Below are 20,598 nucleotides of genomic sequence, written 5' to 3' on the forward strand. Positions count from 1 at the left end.
TCTACAAGAGACTCACCTCAAAACAGGGGACACATACAGACTGAAAGTGAAGGGCTGGAAAAAATTTTCCATGCAAATAGGGACCAAAAGAAAGCAGGAGTAGCAATACTTATATCAGATAAAATAGACTTTAAAACAAAGGCTGTGAAAAGAGACAAAGATGGTCACTACCTAATGATCAAAGGATCAATCCAAGAAGAAGATATAACAATTATAAATATATATGCACCCAACACAGGAGCGCCGCAATATGTAAGACAAATGCTAACAAGTATGAAAGGAGAAATTAACAATAACACAATAATAGTGGGAGACTTTAATACCCCACTCACACCTATGGATAGATCAACTAAACAGAAAATTAACAAGGAAACACAAACGTTAAATGATACAGTAGACCAGTTAGACCTAATTGATATCTATAGGACATTTCATCCCAAAACAATGAATTTCACCTTTTTCTCAAGCGCACATGGAACCTTCTCCAGGATAGATCACATCCTGGGCCATAAATCTAGCCTTGGTAAATTCAAAAAAATAGAAATCATTCCAAGCATCTTTTCTGACCATAATGCAGTAAGATTAGATCTCAATTACAGGAGAAAAGCTATTAAAAATTCCAACATATGGAGGCTGAACAACACGCTGCTGAATAACCAACAAATCACAGAAGAAATCAAAAAAGAAATCAAAATTTGCATAGAAACTAATGAAAATGAAAACACAACAACTCAAAACCTGTGGGACACTTTAAAAGCAGTCCTAAGGGGAAAGTTCATAGCAATACAGGCATACCTAAAGAAACAAGAAAAAAGTCAAATAAATAACCTAACCCTACACCTAAAGCAACTAGAAAAGGAAGAAATGAAGAACCCCAGGGTTAGTAAAAGGAAAGAAATCTTAAAAATTAGGGCAGAAATAAATGCAAAAGAAACAAAAGAGACCATAGCAAAAATCAACAAAGCCAAAAGCTGGTTCTTTGAAAGGATAAATTAAGCTGACAAACCATTAGCCAGACTCATCAAGAAACAAAGGGAGAAAAATCAAATCAATAAAATTAGAAATGAAAATGGAGAGATCACAAGAGACAACACAGAAATACAAAGGATCATAAGAGACTACTATCAACAATTATATGCCAACAAAATGGACGACGTGGAAGAAATGGACAAATTCTTAGAAAAGTACAACTTTCCAAAACTGGAACAGGAAAAAATAGAAAATCTTAACAGACCCATCACAAGCATGGAAATTGAAACTGTAATCAAAAATCTTCCAGCAAACAAAAGCCCAGGTCCAGACGGCTTCACAGCTGAATTCCACCAAAAATTTAGAGAAGAGCTAACACCTATCCTGCTCAAACTCTTCCAGAAAATTGTAGAGGAAGGTAAGCTCCCAAACTCATTCTATGAGGCCACCATCACCCTAATACCAAAACCTGACAAAGATCCCACAAAAAAAGAAAACTACAGGCCAATATCACTGATGAACATAGATGCAAAAATCCTTAACAAAATTCTAGCAATCAGAATCCAACAATACATTAAAAAGATCATACACCATGACCAGGTGGGCTTTATCCCAGGGATGCAAGGATTCTTCAATATCCGCAAATCAATCAATGTTATACACCACATTAACAAATTGAAAAACAAAAACCATATGATTATCTCAATAGATGCACAGAAAGCCTTTGACAAAATTCAACATCCATCTATGATAAGAACTCTCCAGAAAGCAGGAATAGAAGGAACATACCTCAACATAATAAAAGCTATATATGACAAACCCACAGCAAACATTATCCTCAATGGTGAAAAATTGAAAGCATTTCCTCTAAAGTCAGGAACAAGACAAGGGTGCCCACTTTCACCATTACTATTCAACATAGTTTTGGAAGTTTTGGCCACAGCAATCAGAGCAGAAAAAGAAATAAAAGGAATCCAAATTGGAAAAGAAGAAGTAAAACTCTCACTGTTTGCAGATGACATGATCCTTTACATAGAAAACCCTAAAGACTCCACCAGAAAATTACTAGAACTAATCAATGATTATAGTAAAGTTGCAGAATATAAAATCAACACACAGAAATCCCTTGCATTCCTATACACTAATAATGAGAAAACTGAAAGAGAAATTAAGGAAACAATTCCATTCACCATTGCAAAGGAAAGAATAAAATACTTAGGAATATATCTACCTAAAGAAACTAAAGACCTATATATAGAAAACTATAAAACACTGGTGAAAGAAATCAAAGAGGACACTAATAGATGGAGAAATATACCATGTTCATGGATTGGAAGAATCAATATAGTGAAAATAAGTATACTACCCAAAGCAATCTATAGATTCAATGCAATCCCTATCAAGCTACCAACGGTATTCTTCACAGAGCTAGAACAAATAATTTCACAATTTGTATGGAAATACAAAAAACCTCGAATAGCCAAAGCTATCTTGAGAAAGAAGAATGGAACTGGAAGAATCAACCTACCTGACTTCAGGCTCTATTACAAAGCCACAGTCATCAAGACAGTATGGTACTGGCACAAAGACAGAAATATAGATCAGTAGAACAAAATAGAAAGCCTAGAGATAAATCCACACATGTATGGACACCTTATCTTTGACAAAGGAGGCAAGAATATACAGTGGAGAAAAGACAATCTCTTTAACAAGTGGTGCTGGGAAAACTGGTCAACCACTTGTAAAAGAATGAAACTAGAACACCTTTCTAACACCATACACAAAAATAAACTCAAAATGGATTAAAGATCTCAATGTAAGACCAGAAACTATAAAACTCCCAGAGGAGAACATAGGCAAAACACTCTCCGACATACATTACAGCAGGATCCTCTATGACCCACCTCCCAGAATATTGGAAATAAAAGCAAAAATAAACAAATGGGACCTAATTAAACTTAAAAGCTTCTGCACAACAAAGGATACTATTAGCAAGGTGAAAAGGCAGCCTTCAGAATGGGAGAAAATAATAGCAAATGAAGCAACGGACAAACAACTAATCTCAAAAATATACAAGCAACTCCTACAGCTCAACTCCAGAAAGATAAATGACCCAATCAAAAAATGGGCCAAAGAACTAAACAGACATTTCCCCAAAGAAGACATACAGATGGCTAACAAACACATGAAAAGATGCTCAACATCACTCATTATCAGAGAAATGCAAATCAAAACCACTATGAGGTACCATTTCACGCCAGTCAGAATGGCTGCGATCCAAAGGTCTACAAGCAATAAATGGTGGAGAGGGTGTGGAGAAAAGGGAACTCTCTTACACTGTTGGTGGGAATGCAAACTAGTACAGCCACTATGGAGAACAGTGTGGAGATTCCTTAAAAAACTGGAAATAGAACTGCCTAATGATCCAGCAATCCAACTGCTGGGCATACACACTGAGGAAACCAGAAGGGAAAGAGACACGTGTACCCCAATGTTCATCCCAGCACTGTTTATAATAGCCAGGACATGGAAGCAACCTAGATGCCCATCAGCAGATGAATGGATAAGAAAGCTGTGGTACATATACACAATGGAGTATTACTCAGCCATTAAAAAGAATACATTTGAATCAGTTCTAATGAGATGGATAAAACTGGAACCTATTATACAGAGTGAAGTAAGCCAGAAAGAAAAACACCAATACAGTGTACTAACACATATATATGGAATTTAGAAAGATGGTAACAATAACCCTGTGTACGAAACAGCAAAAGAGACATCGATGTATAGATCAATCTTATGGACTCTGTGGGAGAGGGAGAGGGTGGGGAGATTTGGGAGAATAGCATTGAAACATGTGTAATATCATGTATGAAACGAGTCGCCAGTCCAGGTTCGATGCACGATACTGGATGCTTGGGGCTGGTGCACTGGGACGACCCAGAGGGAGGGTGGGGGCGGGGAGGAGGGAGGAGGGTTCAGGATGGGGAACACGGGTATACCTGTGGCGGATTCATTTCGATATTTGGCAAAACTAATACAATATTGTAAAGTTTAAAAATAAAATAAAATAAAAAAAAAATAAACATAAGCTTTTACACCAAAAGAAACAAAAGGACAACATATAGACTGAGAGAAAATATTTGCAAATGATGTAACAGACAAGGAAATAATTTCCAAAATATACAAATAGGTCATATAGACCAATAACCAAAAAACAACCCAGTCAAAAATGGGCAGACCTAAACTGACATTTCTCCAAAAAAGACATACAGATGGCCAAAAGACACAAATGATGCTCAATATTGCTTGTTATTTGAAAAATGCAAATCAAAACTACAATGAGGTATCGCTTTACACCAGTCAGAATGGCCATCTTCAAAAGTCTGTAAATAATAAGTGTTACAGAGGGTATGGAGAAAAGGGAATCCTCATACACTGTTGGTGGGAATGTAAATTCATGCAGCTACTTTAGAGACTAGCAAGGAAGTTCCTCAAAACATTTTTATAAAGACAGTTGCCATAGGATCCCACTCCTGGGCATATATACAAAGAAAACTCGAATTTGAAAAGATACATGCACCCCTATGTTCATAGTAGTGCTATTTGCAATAGCCAAGACATGGAAGCAGCCCAAGTGTTCATCAACAGATGAGTGGATAAAGAAGACACAGTGTATATGAAATATTACTCAGAAATAAAAAAAGAATAAAAGACTGCAATTTGCAACAACAAGAATGAACCCAGAGATTTTCATACTAAGTGAAGTAAGTCAGACACAGAAAGACAAATATCACATTATATCACTTACATGTGGACTCTAAAAAATATGACACAGATGAGCTCATTTACAAAACTGTCTCATAGACACAGAAAACAAACTTATGGCAACCAAAGGGGAAAGGGATAAATTAGGAGTTTGGGATGAACAGAAATACTCTACTGTATATAAAACAGAAAAACAACCAGGACTTACTTATAGCAGAGGGAATGATATTTAATATCTTAGAATAACTTATAGTGAAATAGAATCTGATAAAGAATAATATATATATATATATATACACACACACACATATATACATACAAAAACTGAATCACCTTGCTGTATGCCAGAAACTATCACCATATTGCAAAACAACTCTACCTTTAAAAAAAAAAAAGCTGAAGAATAAAAATCATATGATCAACTCAATAGATACAGAAAAAGTTTGGGGGGAAATTCAATATCCATTTATAATAAAAACTGTCCACAAAGTGGGTATAGAGGGAACATACCTCATCATAATAAAGGTCATATACGATAAGCCCACAGCTAGCATCCTACTATACAGTGGAAAACTAAAAGCATTTCTTCTAAGATCAGGGATAAGACAAGGATGCCCAATCTTGTCCCTTTTATTCAGTATAACATTGAAATCTCAGCCACAGCAATCAGATAAGAAAAAGAAGCAAAAAGAACCCAAATTGAAAAGGAAACAGTAAAACTGTCACTTGGAGATGACATGATACTAAACATCAAAATCTTAAAGGCAGTACCAAAAAAACTACTATAACTCGTCGATGAATTCAGTCAAGTTTCAGGATACAAAGCTAGTATACAGAAATTTGTTACATTTCTACACATTAAGAATAAACTATCAGAAAGAGAAATGAAGAAAACAACTCCATGTACCATCCATTAAAAAGAATAAATACCTAAGAATAAATCTAATTAAGAAGGTAAAAGATTTGTATTGGAAAACTCCAAGACACAGATGAAAGAAACTAAAAATGAAAGTAAAAGTGTTAGTCACTCAGTCATGTCCAACTCTTTGTGATCCCATGGACCGTAACCCACTAGGCTCCTATGTCCATGGAATTCTGCAGGCAAGAATACTGGAGTGAGTTGCCATTCCCTTCTCCAGGGGTCTTCCCATACGAGGGATCAAACCCAAGTCTCCTGCATTGCACATGGATTCTTTACCGCCTGAACTATGAGGACAAAAAAGATGACAAGGTATACTCTGTCCATGGATTATAAGAATTAACATCATAAAAATGATCTTGACAATGTACAGATTAGATGCAATCCCTATCGAAATACCAGTGGTGTTTTTCATAGGTGTAGAAAAAATTCTTAAGTGTGTACGGAAACACAAAAGATCTCAAACAGACAAAGCAATCTTGAGAAAAACTTTAGAGCTTGAGGTATCATGCTTGCTTCACATTATATTACAAAGCTACACTCATCAATACAGTATGGTACTGGCACAAAAACAGATACATAGATCAGTGGATCAGAATAGAGAGCCTGGAACAAACCCATGAATTTCCTGTCTGTTACCTATAACTAAGGTGGGAAGAATACAGAATAGGGAAAAGTCTCTTCAATAACAGGTGCTAGGAATACTGGATGGTTAGATGTAAAATAATAAAATTAGAACATTTTCTCATAGCATATAGAAAAACAACATCAAAATGGATTAAAAGCCTAAATATTAGACTATAATTGACAAAATTTCTAGAGGAAAACATAAGCAGAATACTATAAAGAAGATGTGGCACATATATACACAGTAGATTACTACTCAGTCATAAAAAAGAAATTTTGCTCTTTTCAAATGGATAGAACTGGAGGGCATTATGCTTAGTGAAATAAGTCAGAGAAGGAAAAGTACTGCATGATATGACTTATACACGAAATCTTAAAAAAATAAAACCAACAAATACATAAAATAAAACAAATAGACCCACAGATATAGAGAATAAATGAGTGGTTTCTGGTGGGGAGATGGAAGGCAGAGGGGCGAGACAGGGATAGGGGACTGGGATATACAAGCTACTAGGTATAAAATAGATACAGTGTGCTATTTACAGCACTGAGAATATAACCAATATTTTATAATAACTTTAAATGGAGTAAAATTGGAAAAAGTTTAAACCACTATGCTGCTGCTGCTAAGTCGCTTCAGTCGTGTCCGACACTGTGCAACCCTATGGACAGCAGCCCACCAGGCTCCTCTGTCCACAGGATTCTCTAGGCAAGAACACTGGAGTGGGTTGCCATTTCCTTCTCTAACACCTGAAAGCAATGTATATTGTAAATCAACTATATCCCAATTTAAACACACACACACACACACACACACACACACACACACACACACACGAAAAGTGAAATAAAAGGCATGACTGTACCAAAAAATAAATAAATAAAATTAAATCCAAAATAACTCACCAAAACTATATCAGATCTTTAATTTCTGGATTTCAAGTATGGCAAGATAAACCCACCAAGTAGTATTGCTTTCCTTCTTAAAAAAGAAAAAGTTTGCTGCAAATGCTGGTATTTAAGAAATCAAAACTGGCTCTTCCTGGAGACTAACTTCTTATATGGTTTTCCCAGCCAAGGCACAGTTGGTCCTTAGGATCCTGAAAGGAATTTAATGACCTGATTTCCTGATCAAGGATGGGCTTTATGACTCTACCGTGCTGGGCCCAACTCCAGGAGGGTTAAAGAAGAACACTGATGGGTTGAAGGGCCTCTTACTGAATCCCTGCTTTCATGGAACCCAGAGTGTGAGTGAAGAATAAGTCATAGAACACAACAAAGGCAGAGAGAAATAACAACACAGAGTGTCACAGGCTCTACCACGTGCACCTGTGGAAATGTGTGCCTTTGACATCCCTATTCCGGTTATACTCAGAAATAAACTGAAAGATCAAGTTAATTTAAAGGTTACTGCCAAGAAAAATAAAAGCACATATTCTAATTTGTACCATGGCAAAATTATTACTACCACAAATAGAAATGAGATTATAAAGACTAATAAAAAAAATTCAAGGTGAACATTATTTCCTTTTCTAAACTTACATAGAATATTTCTATCTATAAATCCAAATTTCTGAAAAAATTAAATATAAGCAGTCACTGCTATTTATACAAAGATCCATATTATAATGGAGAAGGCAATGGCAACCCACTCCAGTACTCTTGCCTGGAAAATCCCATGGACGGAGGAGCCTGGTAGGCTGCAGTCCACGGGGTCGCGAAGAGTTGGATATGACTGAGCGACTTCACTTTCATATATTGGAGAAGGAAATGGCAACCCACTCCAGTGTTCTTGCCTGGAGAATCCCAGGGATGGAGGAGCCATCTATGGAGTCGCACAGAGTCAGACACGACTGAAGCGACTTAGCAGCAGCAGCCATATTATAAATTCAAAGAATTTCTAAGTTATCTTTTTGATACCTCTGGTTTTGTAATATACAACAAATTATGAGTTAGTTCTTTGGAATTCAATTATATTTCGATGCAGGATACAGGAAGCTTGGGGCTGGTGCATTAGGATGACCCAGAGGGATGGTATGGGGAAGGAGGTAGGAGTGGGGTTCAGGATGGGGAACACGTGTACACCCATGCGGATGCATGTTGATGTATGGCAAAACCAATACAATATTGTAAAGTAAAAAATAATAATAATAATAAAATAAAAAATAAAATAAAGAGAAAAAATAATAAAATAAAATTGAAAAAATTATATTGACTTAATTTTAAGATATCAGAATGGATTAAAATGTCATAGTGAAATATCACATGCAGCAATTAATATTTTTCTAACTTAAGATGAATTTTCCTTAAGACAAACATGAACAGCCTCAGACACCTATTGGAATTCATCCTGAAGACACTGAAAGAATCCCATTTACCTGAGACAGCAGAGTAGGCTCCTGCTGACATGTGATTGCATTCCGGTTGGCTTCCATAAAATACCTCTGTGTGCGCCTCCGTTCCCGTTCCAGCTTCTTCTCCAAGGCCAGCTGGGATGTGGATAAATTGTCTACATACTTCATCATGATATCTGATATCATGGAGCTGACTTCTACAATATCTGGGCGGGTTTCTGCATCTGGAGTGAGGCATCTAAGGAAAGATAAGCTCATCAAAGTCAGGACCAGTCCACAGGCTAAATTCTGCTCTGTGTCCCCCATGGTGCTTGCACCCAAGGGAACCTGGACAAGATGAACTTCAAGGGTACTTCTCAATCCGAGACTTTTCAAAAGATACTTGGAAAATCTGGGAAGGAGAGGGAGTGGTCTGTTCACTTTGCAGGTTGGCTCATGGGCAAGAGTTACAGACTGTGTTGGAAGTTGCTCCCAGTCTCAGGATGGATGGATGGGGTCAGCTTCTTCTATGTAAGTGATTCTCCTTAAAACCACCCCTACTCACTGGCCAATGAAACAAAGAGGCATCCTAATAATACAGGACCTGAATACCACACTTGGTGCACCAAAAGGAAGGAAAGATTCTGGGGAGTGGCAACTTACTGGACTTTACCAGCTGTATAGGAGCAAGATCAACACAACTTGATTAGTGAGAGTCTTACAAAGCATGATGCTATAAAAATAAAATGCAACCCAGTTACTTGAAGTTTAAGCTTTATGTCATAATTTTTAACTATAGAGAATCTGACACATTAAATGCTAAAAACTTTCTCAGATTTTGGAGGCAAGAGATATCAATCAGCTACTAATGGGAGAATTGTTTCTATCACAGCTAAACAATAGTAGAGGCTATTCTAGATGCCCATGGAACAAATTTTCAAGATCATTGGTTAGCATAATTTAAAATTTTCTGGCACTCACTACCATATTTGTCTATTTTTTAATTCAAAAGCTCTAACTTTACATAGGGGCTTCCCTGGTGACTTAGACAATAAAGAATCTGCCTGCAATTCAGGAGAAAGTTAAAGTACAGTCACTCAGCCGTGTCCGACTCTGCAATCCCTTGGACTGTAGCCTTCCAGGTTCCTCTGTCCACGGGATTTACCAGGCAAGAGTGGGTTGCCATTTCCTTCTCCAGGGGATCTTCCCAACCCAGGGATCAAACCCAGGTCTCCTGCATTGCAGGCAGACACTTAATGTCTGAGCCACCAGGGACCTGTGTTCAATCCCTGGGTCAGGAAGATCCCCTGGAGAAGAGCATGGCAACCCACTTCAGTATTCTTGCCTGGAGAATCCTGTGGACAGAGGAGCCTGGAGAGGCTATAGTCCATGGGGTCGCAAAGAATCGGACATGAGTGAGAGACTAACACTTTCACTTTCAATGTTATATGTGGTAATGTATATGTTTCTATACTATTCTCTCAATTCACCCCACCCTCTCCTTCCACTACTGTGTCCATAAGTCTCTTCACTATGTTTGTGTCTCCTTTGCTGCAAATGGGTTCATTACTATCATCTCTCTAGATTCCATATGTATGTATTGTTGTTCAGTCATCCAGTCATGTCCGACTCTTTGCAACCCATGGACTGCAGCACACCAGGCTTCCCTGTCCCTCACCATTTCCTGAAGTTTGCCCAAGTTCATATCCATTGCATTGGTGATGCCATCCAGCCATCTCATCCTCAGATACCCTCTTCTACTGCCCTCCATTTTTCCCAGCATCAGGGACTTTTCCAATGAGTTGGCTGTTCACATTACATGACCAAAATACTTGAGCTTTAGCTTAAGCATCAATCCTTCCAACAAGTATTCAGGATTGATTTCAACTTTGCTGGTATCCTAGGTGTTAGGTTGTTTTTGTTTGTTTGTTTGTTTTCTCCTTTCAGTACTATAAATATATCATACAACTCCCTTCTGATCTTCAATGTTTCTGTAGAAAAATCAGTCTGAAAGCCTTATGGGATTTCCCTGTAACTGACACTTTGTTTTTCTCTTGCTACTTTTAGAATCATCTCTTTAGTTTTAACTTTTGCCATTTTAATTACTGTAGGTTTTGGTGGAGGTCTCTTTGGGTTCATCTTGTTTGGGACCATCTGTTCTTCTTGTACCTGGATATCTGTTTCCTTCTTCAACATCAGGAAAGAAATTTCCAGACATAATTATATCAAATACACACTGCACTCTCTTTTCTGTCTCTTCTCCTTCTGAGAACCACACTATGTGAATGTTAGCATGCGTGATGTTGTCCTAGAAGTCCCTTAAACTATTTTCATTAAAAAAATATATATATATATATATATTTTTTTTTTTTTTGCTGTTTTGATTGGGTGATTCCCATTATTCTATCTCCCAGGTCACTAATGCACTCCTCTGTATCACCTAATCTGCTGTTAATTCCCATTACTATAATTTTAATTTCAGTTACAGAAAGGTCCCTACATATGGACCTTCAAGTAGCAAACATTCAAAGGTGCTAACTTGAGTTTGCATATCCAGTCACGGAAGTTAGTTCACATGTCTCATGTTCATTGTCACCTATGTGCATTCTCTCAAGTGTTCATATTTTTGTGTACTTTGTTGTATAGTACTGCATTCAGAACAGCAATAGAGAGTCTTTATTTCAAGCCCAGGATATCCAGAGGCAAGCGTAAAAGCAGCAGTGATGTAGCTGGTACTATAGTATTTTTCAAGGTACTGAACTGTAAGATTAAAAATGCTTTCTTGAGGGCGGTCCTAAGATGGCAGAGGAATAGGATGGGAAGACGACTTTCTCCCTGACAAATTCATCAAAGGAACATTTAAATGCTGAGTAAATTCCACAAAACAACTTCTGAATGCCAGCAGAGGACATCAGGCACCCAGAAAAGCAGTCCATTGTCTTCAAAAGGAGGTAGGAAAAAATATAAAAGACAAAAAAAAAAAAGGCAAAAGAGGTAGGGACGGAGCTCGGTCCTGGGAAGGGAGTCTTAAAAAGAGAAGTTTCCAAACACCAGGAAACACTCTCACTGGCGAGTCTGTGGCGAGCCTTGGAAGCACAGAGGGTAACATAACAGGGAGGAAAAATAAATAATTAAAACCCACAGATTACGTGTCCAATGGTAACTCCTCCAACGGTAACTCCCCCAGCGGAGAAGCAGCGCAGACGCCTGCATCCGCCACTAGCAAGCGGGGTCTGGGCAGGGAGGCGCGGGCTGCATTGCTTAGAGTAAGGATCGGGCCTGAATGCCCCAAGGGTAATCAGAGTGAACTAACTTGGGCTAGCAAACCAGACTGTGGGATAGCTACCATGCGAAAAGCACTAACCTAAGACACCACCAGGACCGCACACAGAACAAAGGACTGAACAGAACTAGCCAGCTGCAGACCATCCCCCTCTGGTGACAGGCAGCCAGAGACGGAAGGGGGCAATCGCAGCCCCAGAGAGACATTATCTACTAAACTGCAAACATTCTTCTTTGCTAAGACTTCTTGGGGTTCTGGACAGTCATCATCCACCTGAGAAGGTGTGCCAGTTGTACACCCAGAAAACCAAGCACCAGGGACGGGAGAGGCGATAAGTTGCAGCGACTGCACTCGCCAAACACCTCATCACCTGAGCTGCTCAGACCTGGGACGGGCACAAAACACAGGCCCAATCGAGTCTGCACCTCTGAGGACTACCCGAGTGCCTGAACCTGAGCGGCTTAAACCTGGGAGGTGCATGCAGGCCAGGGCTGGCCTCGGACGGTTCCCTGTGGAGCAACCTAGAGCCTCAGCTGTGTGGGCAGGGAGGGCACATGCACCATGAGCGGGGGCAGGCCCAGTGTGGCTGAGACACTGCGAGCACATGCCAGTGTTATTTGTTTGGAGCATCCCTCCCTCCCCATAGTGCGACTGAACAAGTGAGCCTAAAAAAAGTGTCCACCACCTCCCACCTTGTATCAGGGTGGAAATCAGACACTGAAGAGACCAGCAAACAGAAGAAGCTAAAACAGAGGGAACCGCTTTGGAAATGACACGTGCAATAGATTAAAACCCTGTAGTTAGTACTGACTACATAGGAAGGGGCCTATAGATCTTGAGAAATATAAGCCGAACCAAGGAACTATCTGAAAATGAACTGACCCCACGCTGCCCACAACACCAGAGAAAGTCCTAGATATATTTTTACTATTTTTACAATCATTCTTTTTTTTTTTAACTTTTAAAAAATTTTAAGTTCTCTATTACTCCTTTAGTTTTCATTTTTATACCCTACTATTACTTTTCCCAAAAAAAGACCCTATTTTTTAAAGCAAACTTCATAATTTTTATGACTTTGTTTTTTTTTTTCTTCTTCTTTTCTTAATATTGTATTTTTGAAAATCCAACCTCTACTCTAGATTTTTAATCTTTGCTTTATGGTATTTGTTAGCAATTTTGTACCTTTAAGAACCCAATCTTCAGTACCCATTTTAACTTGGGAGTGAGATTACTGGCTTGACTGCTCTCTCCCCCTTTGGACTTTCCTTTTTCTCTACCAGGTCGCCTCTGTCTCCTCCCTCCCCCTTCTCTTCTCTACCCAACTCTGTGAATCTCTGTGTGTTCCAGATGGTGGAGAATACTTAGAGAACTGATTACTGGCTGGATCTGTCTCTCTCCTTTTCATTCCCCTCTTTTATCCTCCTGGCCACCTCTGTCTCCTTCCTCCCTCTTCTCTTCTCTGTATAACTCCGTGAACATCTCTGAGCAGTCCAGACTGTGGAGCACACATAAGGAAGTGATTACTGGCTAGCTTGCTCTCTCCTCCTTTGATTCCACCTCATCTCATTCGGGTCACCTCTAACTCCCTCCTCCCTCTTTTCTTCTCCATGTAACTCTGTAAACTTATCTAGGTGTCCCTCACTGTGGAGAAACTTTTCATCTTTAACCTAGATGTTTTATCAATGGTGCTGTATAGAAGGAGAAGTCTTGAGACTACTGTAAAAATAAGACTGAAAACCAGAAGCAGGAGGCTTAAGTCCAAATCCTGAGAACATCAGAGAACTCCTGACTCCAGGGAACATTAATTGATAGGAGCTCATCAAATGCCTCCATACCTACACTGAAACCAAGCACCACCCAAGGGCCAACAATTTCCAGAGCAAGACATGCCATGCAAATTATCCAGCAACACAGGAACACAGCCCTGAGCTTTAATATACAGGCTGCCCAAAGTTACTCTGAAACCATTGACATCTCATAACTCGTTACTGGACACTTCATTGCACTCCAGAGAGAAGAAATCCAGCTCCATGCACCAGAACACTGACACAGGCTTCCCTAACCAAGAAACCTTGACAAGCCACCACTACAACCCCAACCGCAGTGAGGAAAGTCCACAATAAAGAGAACTCCACAAACTGCCAGAATACAGAAAGGCCACCCCAAACTCAACAATATAAACAAGATGATGAGACAGAGGAATGCCCAGCAGGTAAAGGAACAGGATAAATGCCCACCAAACCAAACAAAAGAGGAATAAATAGGGAATCTACCTGATAAAGAATTCCAAAAAATGATAGTGAAAATGATCCAAAGTCTTGACATAAAAATGGAATCACAGATAAATAGCCTGGAGACAAGGATTGAGAAGATGCAAGAAAAGTTTAACAAGGACCTAGAAGAAATTAAAAAAAGAGTCAATATATAATGAATAGTGCAATAAATGAGATCAAAAACACTCTGAAGGCAACAAATAGTAGAATAACCGAGGCAGAAGATAGGATTAGTGAAATAGAAGATAGAATGGTAGAAATAAATGAGTCAGAGAGGGGAAAAAAGAAAAACTAATTAAAAGAAATGAGGACAATCTGAGAGACCTCTGGGACAATGTTAAACGCCCCCACAGTCGAATCATAGGAGTCCCAGAAGAAGAAGACAAAAAGAAAGACCATGAGAAAATACTTGAGGAGATAATAGTTGAAAACTTCCCTAAAATGGGGAAGGAAATGATCACCCAAGTCCAAGAAACCCAGAAAGTCCCAAACAGGATAAACCCAAGGCGAAACACCCAAGACACATATTAATCAAATTAACAAAGATCAAACACAAAGAACAAATATTAAAAGCAGCAAGGGAAAAACAACAAATAACACACAAGGGAATTCCCATAAGGATAAAAGCTGATCTTTCAATAGAAACTCTTCAGGCCAGGAGGGAATGGCAAGACATACTTAAAGTGATGAAAGAAAATAACCTACAGCCCAGATTACTATACCCAGCAAGGATCTCATTCAAATAGGAAGGAGAAATCAAAAGCTTTACAGACAAGCAAAAGCTGAGAGAATTCAGCACCACCAAACCAGCTCTCCAACAAATGCTAAAGGATCTTCTCTAGACAGGAAACACAGAAAGGCTGTATAAATTTGAACCCAAAACAATAAAGTAAATGGCAACGGGATCATACTTATCAATAATTACCTTAAACGTAAATGGGTTGAATGCTCCAACCAAAAGACAAAGACTGGCTGAATGGATACAAAAACAAGACTCCTATATATGTTGTCTACAAGAGACCCAGCTCAAAACAAGGGACACATACAGATTGAAAGTGAAGGGCTGAAAAAAGATATTCCACACAAATAGAGACCAAAAGAAAGCAGGAGTAGCAATACTCATATCAGGTAAAATAGACTTTAAAACAAAGGCTATGAAAAGAGACAAAGAAGGACACTACATAATGATCAAAGGATCAATCAAAGAAGAAGATATAACAATTATAAATAAATATGCACCCTACACAGGAGCACCACAATATGTAAGGCAAATGCTAACAAGTATGAAAGGGGAAATTAACAATAACACAACAATAGTGGGAGACTTTAATACCCCACCCACACCTATGGATAGATCAACTAAAGAGAAAAATTAACAAGGAAGCACAAATTTTAAATGATACAATAGACGACTTAGACCTAATTGATATCTATAGGACAGATCAGATCAGATCAGTCGCTCAGTCATGTCCGACTCTTTGCGACCCCATGAATCGAAGCACGCCAGGCCTCTCTGTCCATCACCAACTCCCAGAGTTCACTCAGACTCACGTCCATCGAGTCAGTGATGCCATCCAGCCATCTCATCCTCTGTCGTCCCCTTCTCCTCTTGCCCCTAATCCCTCCCAGCATCAGAGTCTTTTCCAATGAGTCATCTTTTCGCATGAGGTGGCCAAAGTACTGGAGTTTCAGCTTCAGCATCATTCCCTCCAAAGAACACTCAGGGCTGATCTCCTTTAGAATGGACTGGTTGAATCTCCTTGCAGTCCAAGGGACTCTCAAGACTCTTCTCCAACACCACAGTTCAAAAGCATCAATTCTTCAGCGCTCAGCCTTCTTCACAGTCCAACTCTCACATCCATACATGACCACAAGAAAAACCATAGCCTTGACTAGACGAACCTTTGTTGGCAAAGTAATGTCTCTGCTTTTCAATATGCTATTTAGGTTGGTCATAACTTTCCTTCCAAGAAGTAACCGTCTTTTAATTTCATGGCTGCAGTCACCATCTGTAGCGATTTTTGAGCCCAGAAAAATAAAGTCTGACGCTGTTTCCCCATCTATTTCACATGAAGTGATGGGACCGGATGCCTTGATCTTAGTTTTCTGAATGTTGAGCTTTAAGCCAACTTTTTCACTCTCCACTTTCACTTTCATCAAGAGGCTTTTGAGTTCCTCTTCACTTTCTGCCATAAGGGTGGTGTCATCTGCATATCCGAGGTTATTGATATTTCTCCCGGCTATCTTGATTCCAGCTTGTGTTTCTTCCAGTCCAGCGTTTCTCATGATGTACTCTGCATATAAGTTAAATAAACAGGGGGACAATATACAGCCTTGACATACTCCTTTTCCTATTTGGAACCAGTCTGTTGTTCCATGTCCAGTTCTAACTGTTGCTTCCTGACCTGCATACAAATTTCTCAAGAGGCAGATCAGGTGGTCTTGTATTCCCATCTCTTTCAGAATTTTCTACAGTTTATTGTGATCCACACAGTCAAAGGCTTTGGCATAGTCAATTAACTAGAAATAGATGTTTTTTCTGGAACTCTCTTGCTTTTTCCATGATCCAGAGGATGTTGGCAATTTGATCTCTGGTTCCTCTGCCTTTTCTAAAACCAGCTTGAACATCAGGAAGTTCACAGTTCACATATTGCTGAAGCCTGGCTTGGAGAATTTTGAGCATTACTTTACTAGCATGTGAGATGAGTGCAATTGTGTGGTAGTTTGAGCATTCTTTGGCATTGCCTTTCTTTGGGATTGGAATGAAAACTGACATTTTCCCGTCCTGTGGCCACTGCTGAGTTTTCCAAATTTGCTGGAATATGGAGTGTAGCACTTTCACAGCATCACCTTTCAGGATTTGGAATAGCTCAACTGGAATTCCATTACCTCCACTAGCTTTGTTCATAGTGATGCTTTCTAAGGCCCACTTGACTTCACATTCCAGGATGTCTGGCTCTAAGTGAGTGATCACACCATCGTGATTATCTGGGTCATGAAGATCTTTTTTGTACAGTTCTTCTGTGTATTCTTGGCACCTCTTCTTAATATCTTCTGCTTCTGTTAGGTCCATACCATTTCTGTCCTTTATCGAGCCCATCTTTGCATGAAATGTTCCTTTGGTATCTCTGATTTTCTTGAAGAGATCCCTAGTCTTTCCCATTCTGTTGTTTTCCTCTGTTTCTTTGCATTGATTGCTGAAGAAGGCTTTCTTATCTCTTCTTGCTATTCTTTGGAACTCTGCATTCAGATGTTTATATCTTTCACACCCCAAAACAATGCATTTCACCTTTTTCTCAAGTGCACACGGAACCTTCTCTAGGATAGATCACATCCTGGGCCATAAATCTAGCCTTGGTAAACTCAAAAAGATTGAAAGCATTCCAAGCGTCTTTTCTGACCACAATGCAGTAAGATTAGATCTCAATTACAGGAGAAAAACTATTAAAAATTCCAACATATGGAGGCTGAACAACACGCTGCTGAATAACCAACAAATCACAGAAGAAATCAAAAAACAAATCAAAATATGCATATAAATGAATGAAAATGAAAACACAACAACCCAAAACCTGTGGGACACTGTAAAAGCAGTGCTAAGGGGAAAGTTCACAGCAATACAGGCATACCTCAAGAAATAAGAAAAAAGTCAAACAAATAACCTATCTCTAAACCTAAAGCAACTAGAAAAGGAAGAAATAAAAAATCCCAGAGTTAGTAGAAGGAAAGAAATCTTAAATATAGGGCAGAAAAAATGCAATAGAAACAAAAGAGACCATAGCAAAAATCAACAAAGCCAAAAGCTGGTTCTTTTAAAGGATAAATTAAACTGACAAACCATTAGCCAGACTCATCAAGAAACAAAGGGAGAGAAATCAACTCAATAAAATTAGAAATGAAAATGGAAAGATCACAACAGACAACACAGAAATACAAAGGATCACAAGAGACTACTATCAGCAATTATATGCCAATAAAATGGACAACGTAGAAGAAATGGACAAATTCTTAGAAAAGTACAACTTTCCGAAACTGAACAAGGAGGAAATAGAAAATCTTAACAGACCCATCACAAGCATCGAAATTGAAACTGTAATCCGAAATCTTCCAGCAAACAAAAGCCCAGGTCCAGACGGCTTCACAGCTGAATTCCACCAAAAATTTAGAGAAGAGCTAACACCTATCCTACTCAAAGTCTTCCAGAAAACTGCAGAGGAAGATAAACTTCCAAACTCATTCTATGAGGCCACCATCACCCTAATACCAAAACCTGGCAAAGATGCCACAAAAAAAGAAAACTACAGGCCAATATCACTGATGAACATAAGTGCAAAAATCCTTAACAAAATTCTAGCCATCAGAATCCAACAACACATTAAAAAGATTATACACCATGACCAAATGAGCTTTATCCCAGGGATGCAAGGAATCTTCAATATCTGCAAATCAATCAATGTAATACACCACATTAACAAATGGAAAAATAAAAGCTATATGATTATCTCAATAGATGCAGAGAAAGCCTCTGACAAAATTCAACATCGCTTTATGATAAAAACTCTCCAGAAAGCAGGAATAGAAGGAACATACCTCAACATAATAAAAGCTATATATGACAAACCCACAGCAAACATTATCCTCAATGGTGAAAAATTGAAAGCATTTCCCCTAAAGTCAGGAACAAGACAAATGTGTCCACTTTAACCACTACTATTCAACATAGTTTTGGAAGTTTTGGCCACAGCAATCAGAGCAGAAAAAGAAATAAAAGGAATCCAAATTGGAAAAGAAGTAAAACTCTCACTGTTTGCAGATGACACGATCCTCTACATAGAAAACCCTAAAGACCCCATCATAAAATTTCTAGAGCTAATCAATGACTATAGTAAAGTTGCAGGATATAAAATCAACACACAGAAATCCCTTGCATTCCTATACACTAATAATGAGAAAACTGAAAGAGAAATTAAGGAAACAATTCCATTCACCATTGCAACGAAAATAATAAAATACTTAGGAATATATCTACCTAAAGAAACTAAAGAGCTATATATAGAAAACTATAAAACACTGGTGAAAGAAATCAAAGAGGACACTAATAGACGGAGAAATATACCATGTTCATGGATTGGAAGAATCAATATAGTGAAAATGAGTATACTACCCAAAGCAATCTATAGATTCAATGCAATCCCTATCAAGCTACCAACGGTATTTTTCACAGAGCTAGAACAAATAATTTCACAGTTTGTATAGAAATACAAAAACCCTCGAATAGCCAAAGCAATCTTGAGAAAGAAGAATGGAACTGGAGGAATCAAACTGCCTGACTTCAGGCTCTACTACAAAGCCACAGTCATCAAGACAGTATGGTACTGGCACAAAGACAGAAATATAGATCAATGGAACAAAATAGAAAGCCCAGAGATAAACCCATGCACCTATGGACACCTTATCTTTGACAAAGGAGGCAAGAATATACAGTGGAGAAAAGACAATCTCTTTAACAAGTGGTGCTGGGAAAACTGGTCAACCACTTGTAAAAGAATGAAACTAGTACACTATCTAACACCATACACAAAAATAAACTAAAAATGGATTAAAGGTCTAAATGTAAGACCAAAAACTATAAAACTCTTAGAGGAGAACATAGGCAAAACACTCTCCAACATACATCACAGCAGGATCCTCTATGACCCACCTCCCAGAATAATGGAAATAAAAGCAAAAATAAACAAATGGGACTTAATTAAACTTAAAAGCTTCTGCACAACATAAGAAACTCTAAGCAATGTGAAAAGACAGCCTTCAGAATGGGAGAAAATAATAGCAAATGAAGCAACTGACAAACAACTAATGCCAAATATATACATGCAACTCCTGCAGCTCAATTCCTGAAAAACAAACGACCCAACCAAAAAATGGGCCATAGAACTAAATAGACATTTCTCCAAAGAAGACATACAGATGGCTAACAAACACATGAAAAGATGCTCAACATTACTTATTATCAGAGAAATGCGAATCAAAACCACAATGAGGTACCATTTCACGCCAGTCAGAATGGTTGCGATCCAAAAGTCTACAAGCAATAAATGCTGGAGAGGGTGTGGAGAAAAGGGAACCCTCTTACACTGTTGGTGGGAATGCAAACTAGTACAGCCACTATGGAGAACAGTGTGGAGATTCCTTAAAAAACTGGAAATAGAACTGCCTTATGATCCAGCAATCCCACTGCTGGGGATACACACTGAGGAAACCAGAATTGAAAGAGACACGTGTACCCCAATGTTCATCCCAGCACTGTTTATAATAGCCAGGACATGGAAGCAACCTAGATGTCCATCAGCAGATGAATGGATAAGAAAGCTGTGGTACATATACACAATGGAGTATTACTCAGCCATTAAAAAGAATACATTTGAA

At 38.6% G+C, this 20,598-nt stretch overlaps 1 protein-coding gene across 7 annotated transcripts in view; it reads right to left on the reverse strand.

The window, feature by feature from the left end:
• NEK10 (NIMA related kinase 10) overlaps nucleotides 1–20,598 on the reverse strand; it is a 267,626-nt gene that overhangs the window by 92,173 nt on the left and 154,855 nt on the right. For all 7 annotated transcript variants that reach the window (XR_015150824.1, XM_086365568.1, XM_086365564.1 and 4 more), the window contains one exon: nucleotides 8,662–8,875. Coding sequence is in view for 6 of the 7 variants with exons in the window: in XM_086365568.1 (XP_086221694.1) it covers nucleotides 8,662–8,875 (214 nt within the window). In the remaining variant the exon portion in view is untranslated. The remainder of the gene's footprint in view (nucleotides 1–8,661; nucleotides 8,876–20,598) is intronic.

This window comes from Bos grunniens, chromosome 22, assembly GCF_055505025.1.
Source record: "Bos grunniens cultivar Pamir isolate PY7600 chromosome 22, Bosgru_T2T1.0, whole genome shotgun sequence".
Classification (NCBI taxonomy): domain Eukaryota; kingdom Metazoa; phylum Chordata; class Mammalia; order Artiodactyla; family Bovidae; genus Bos; species Bos grunniens.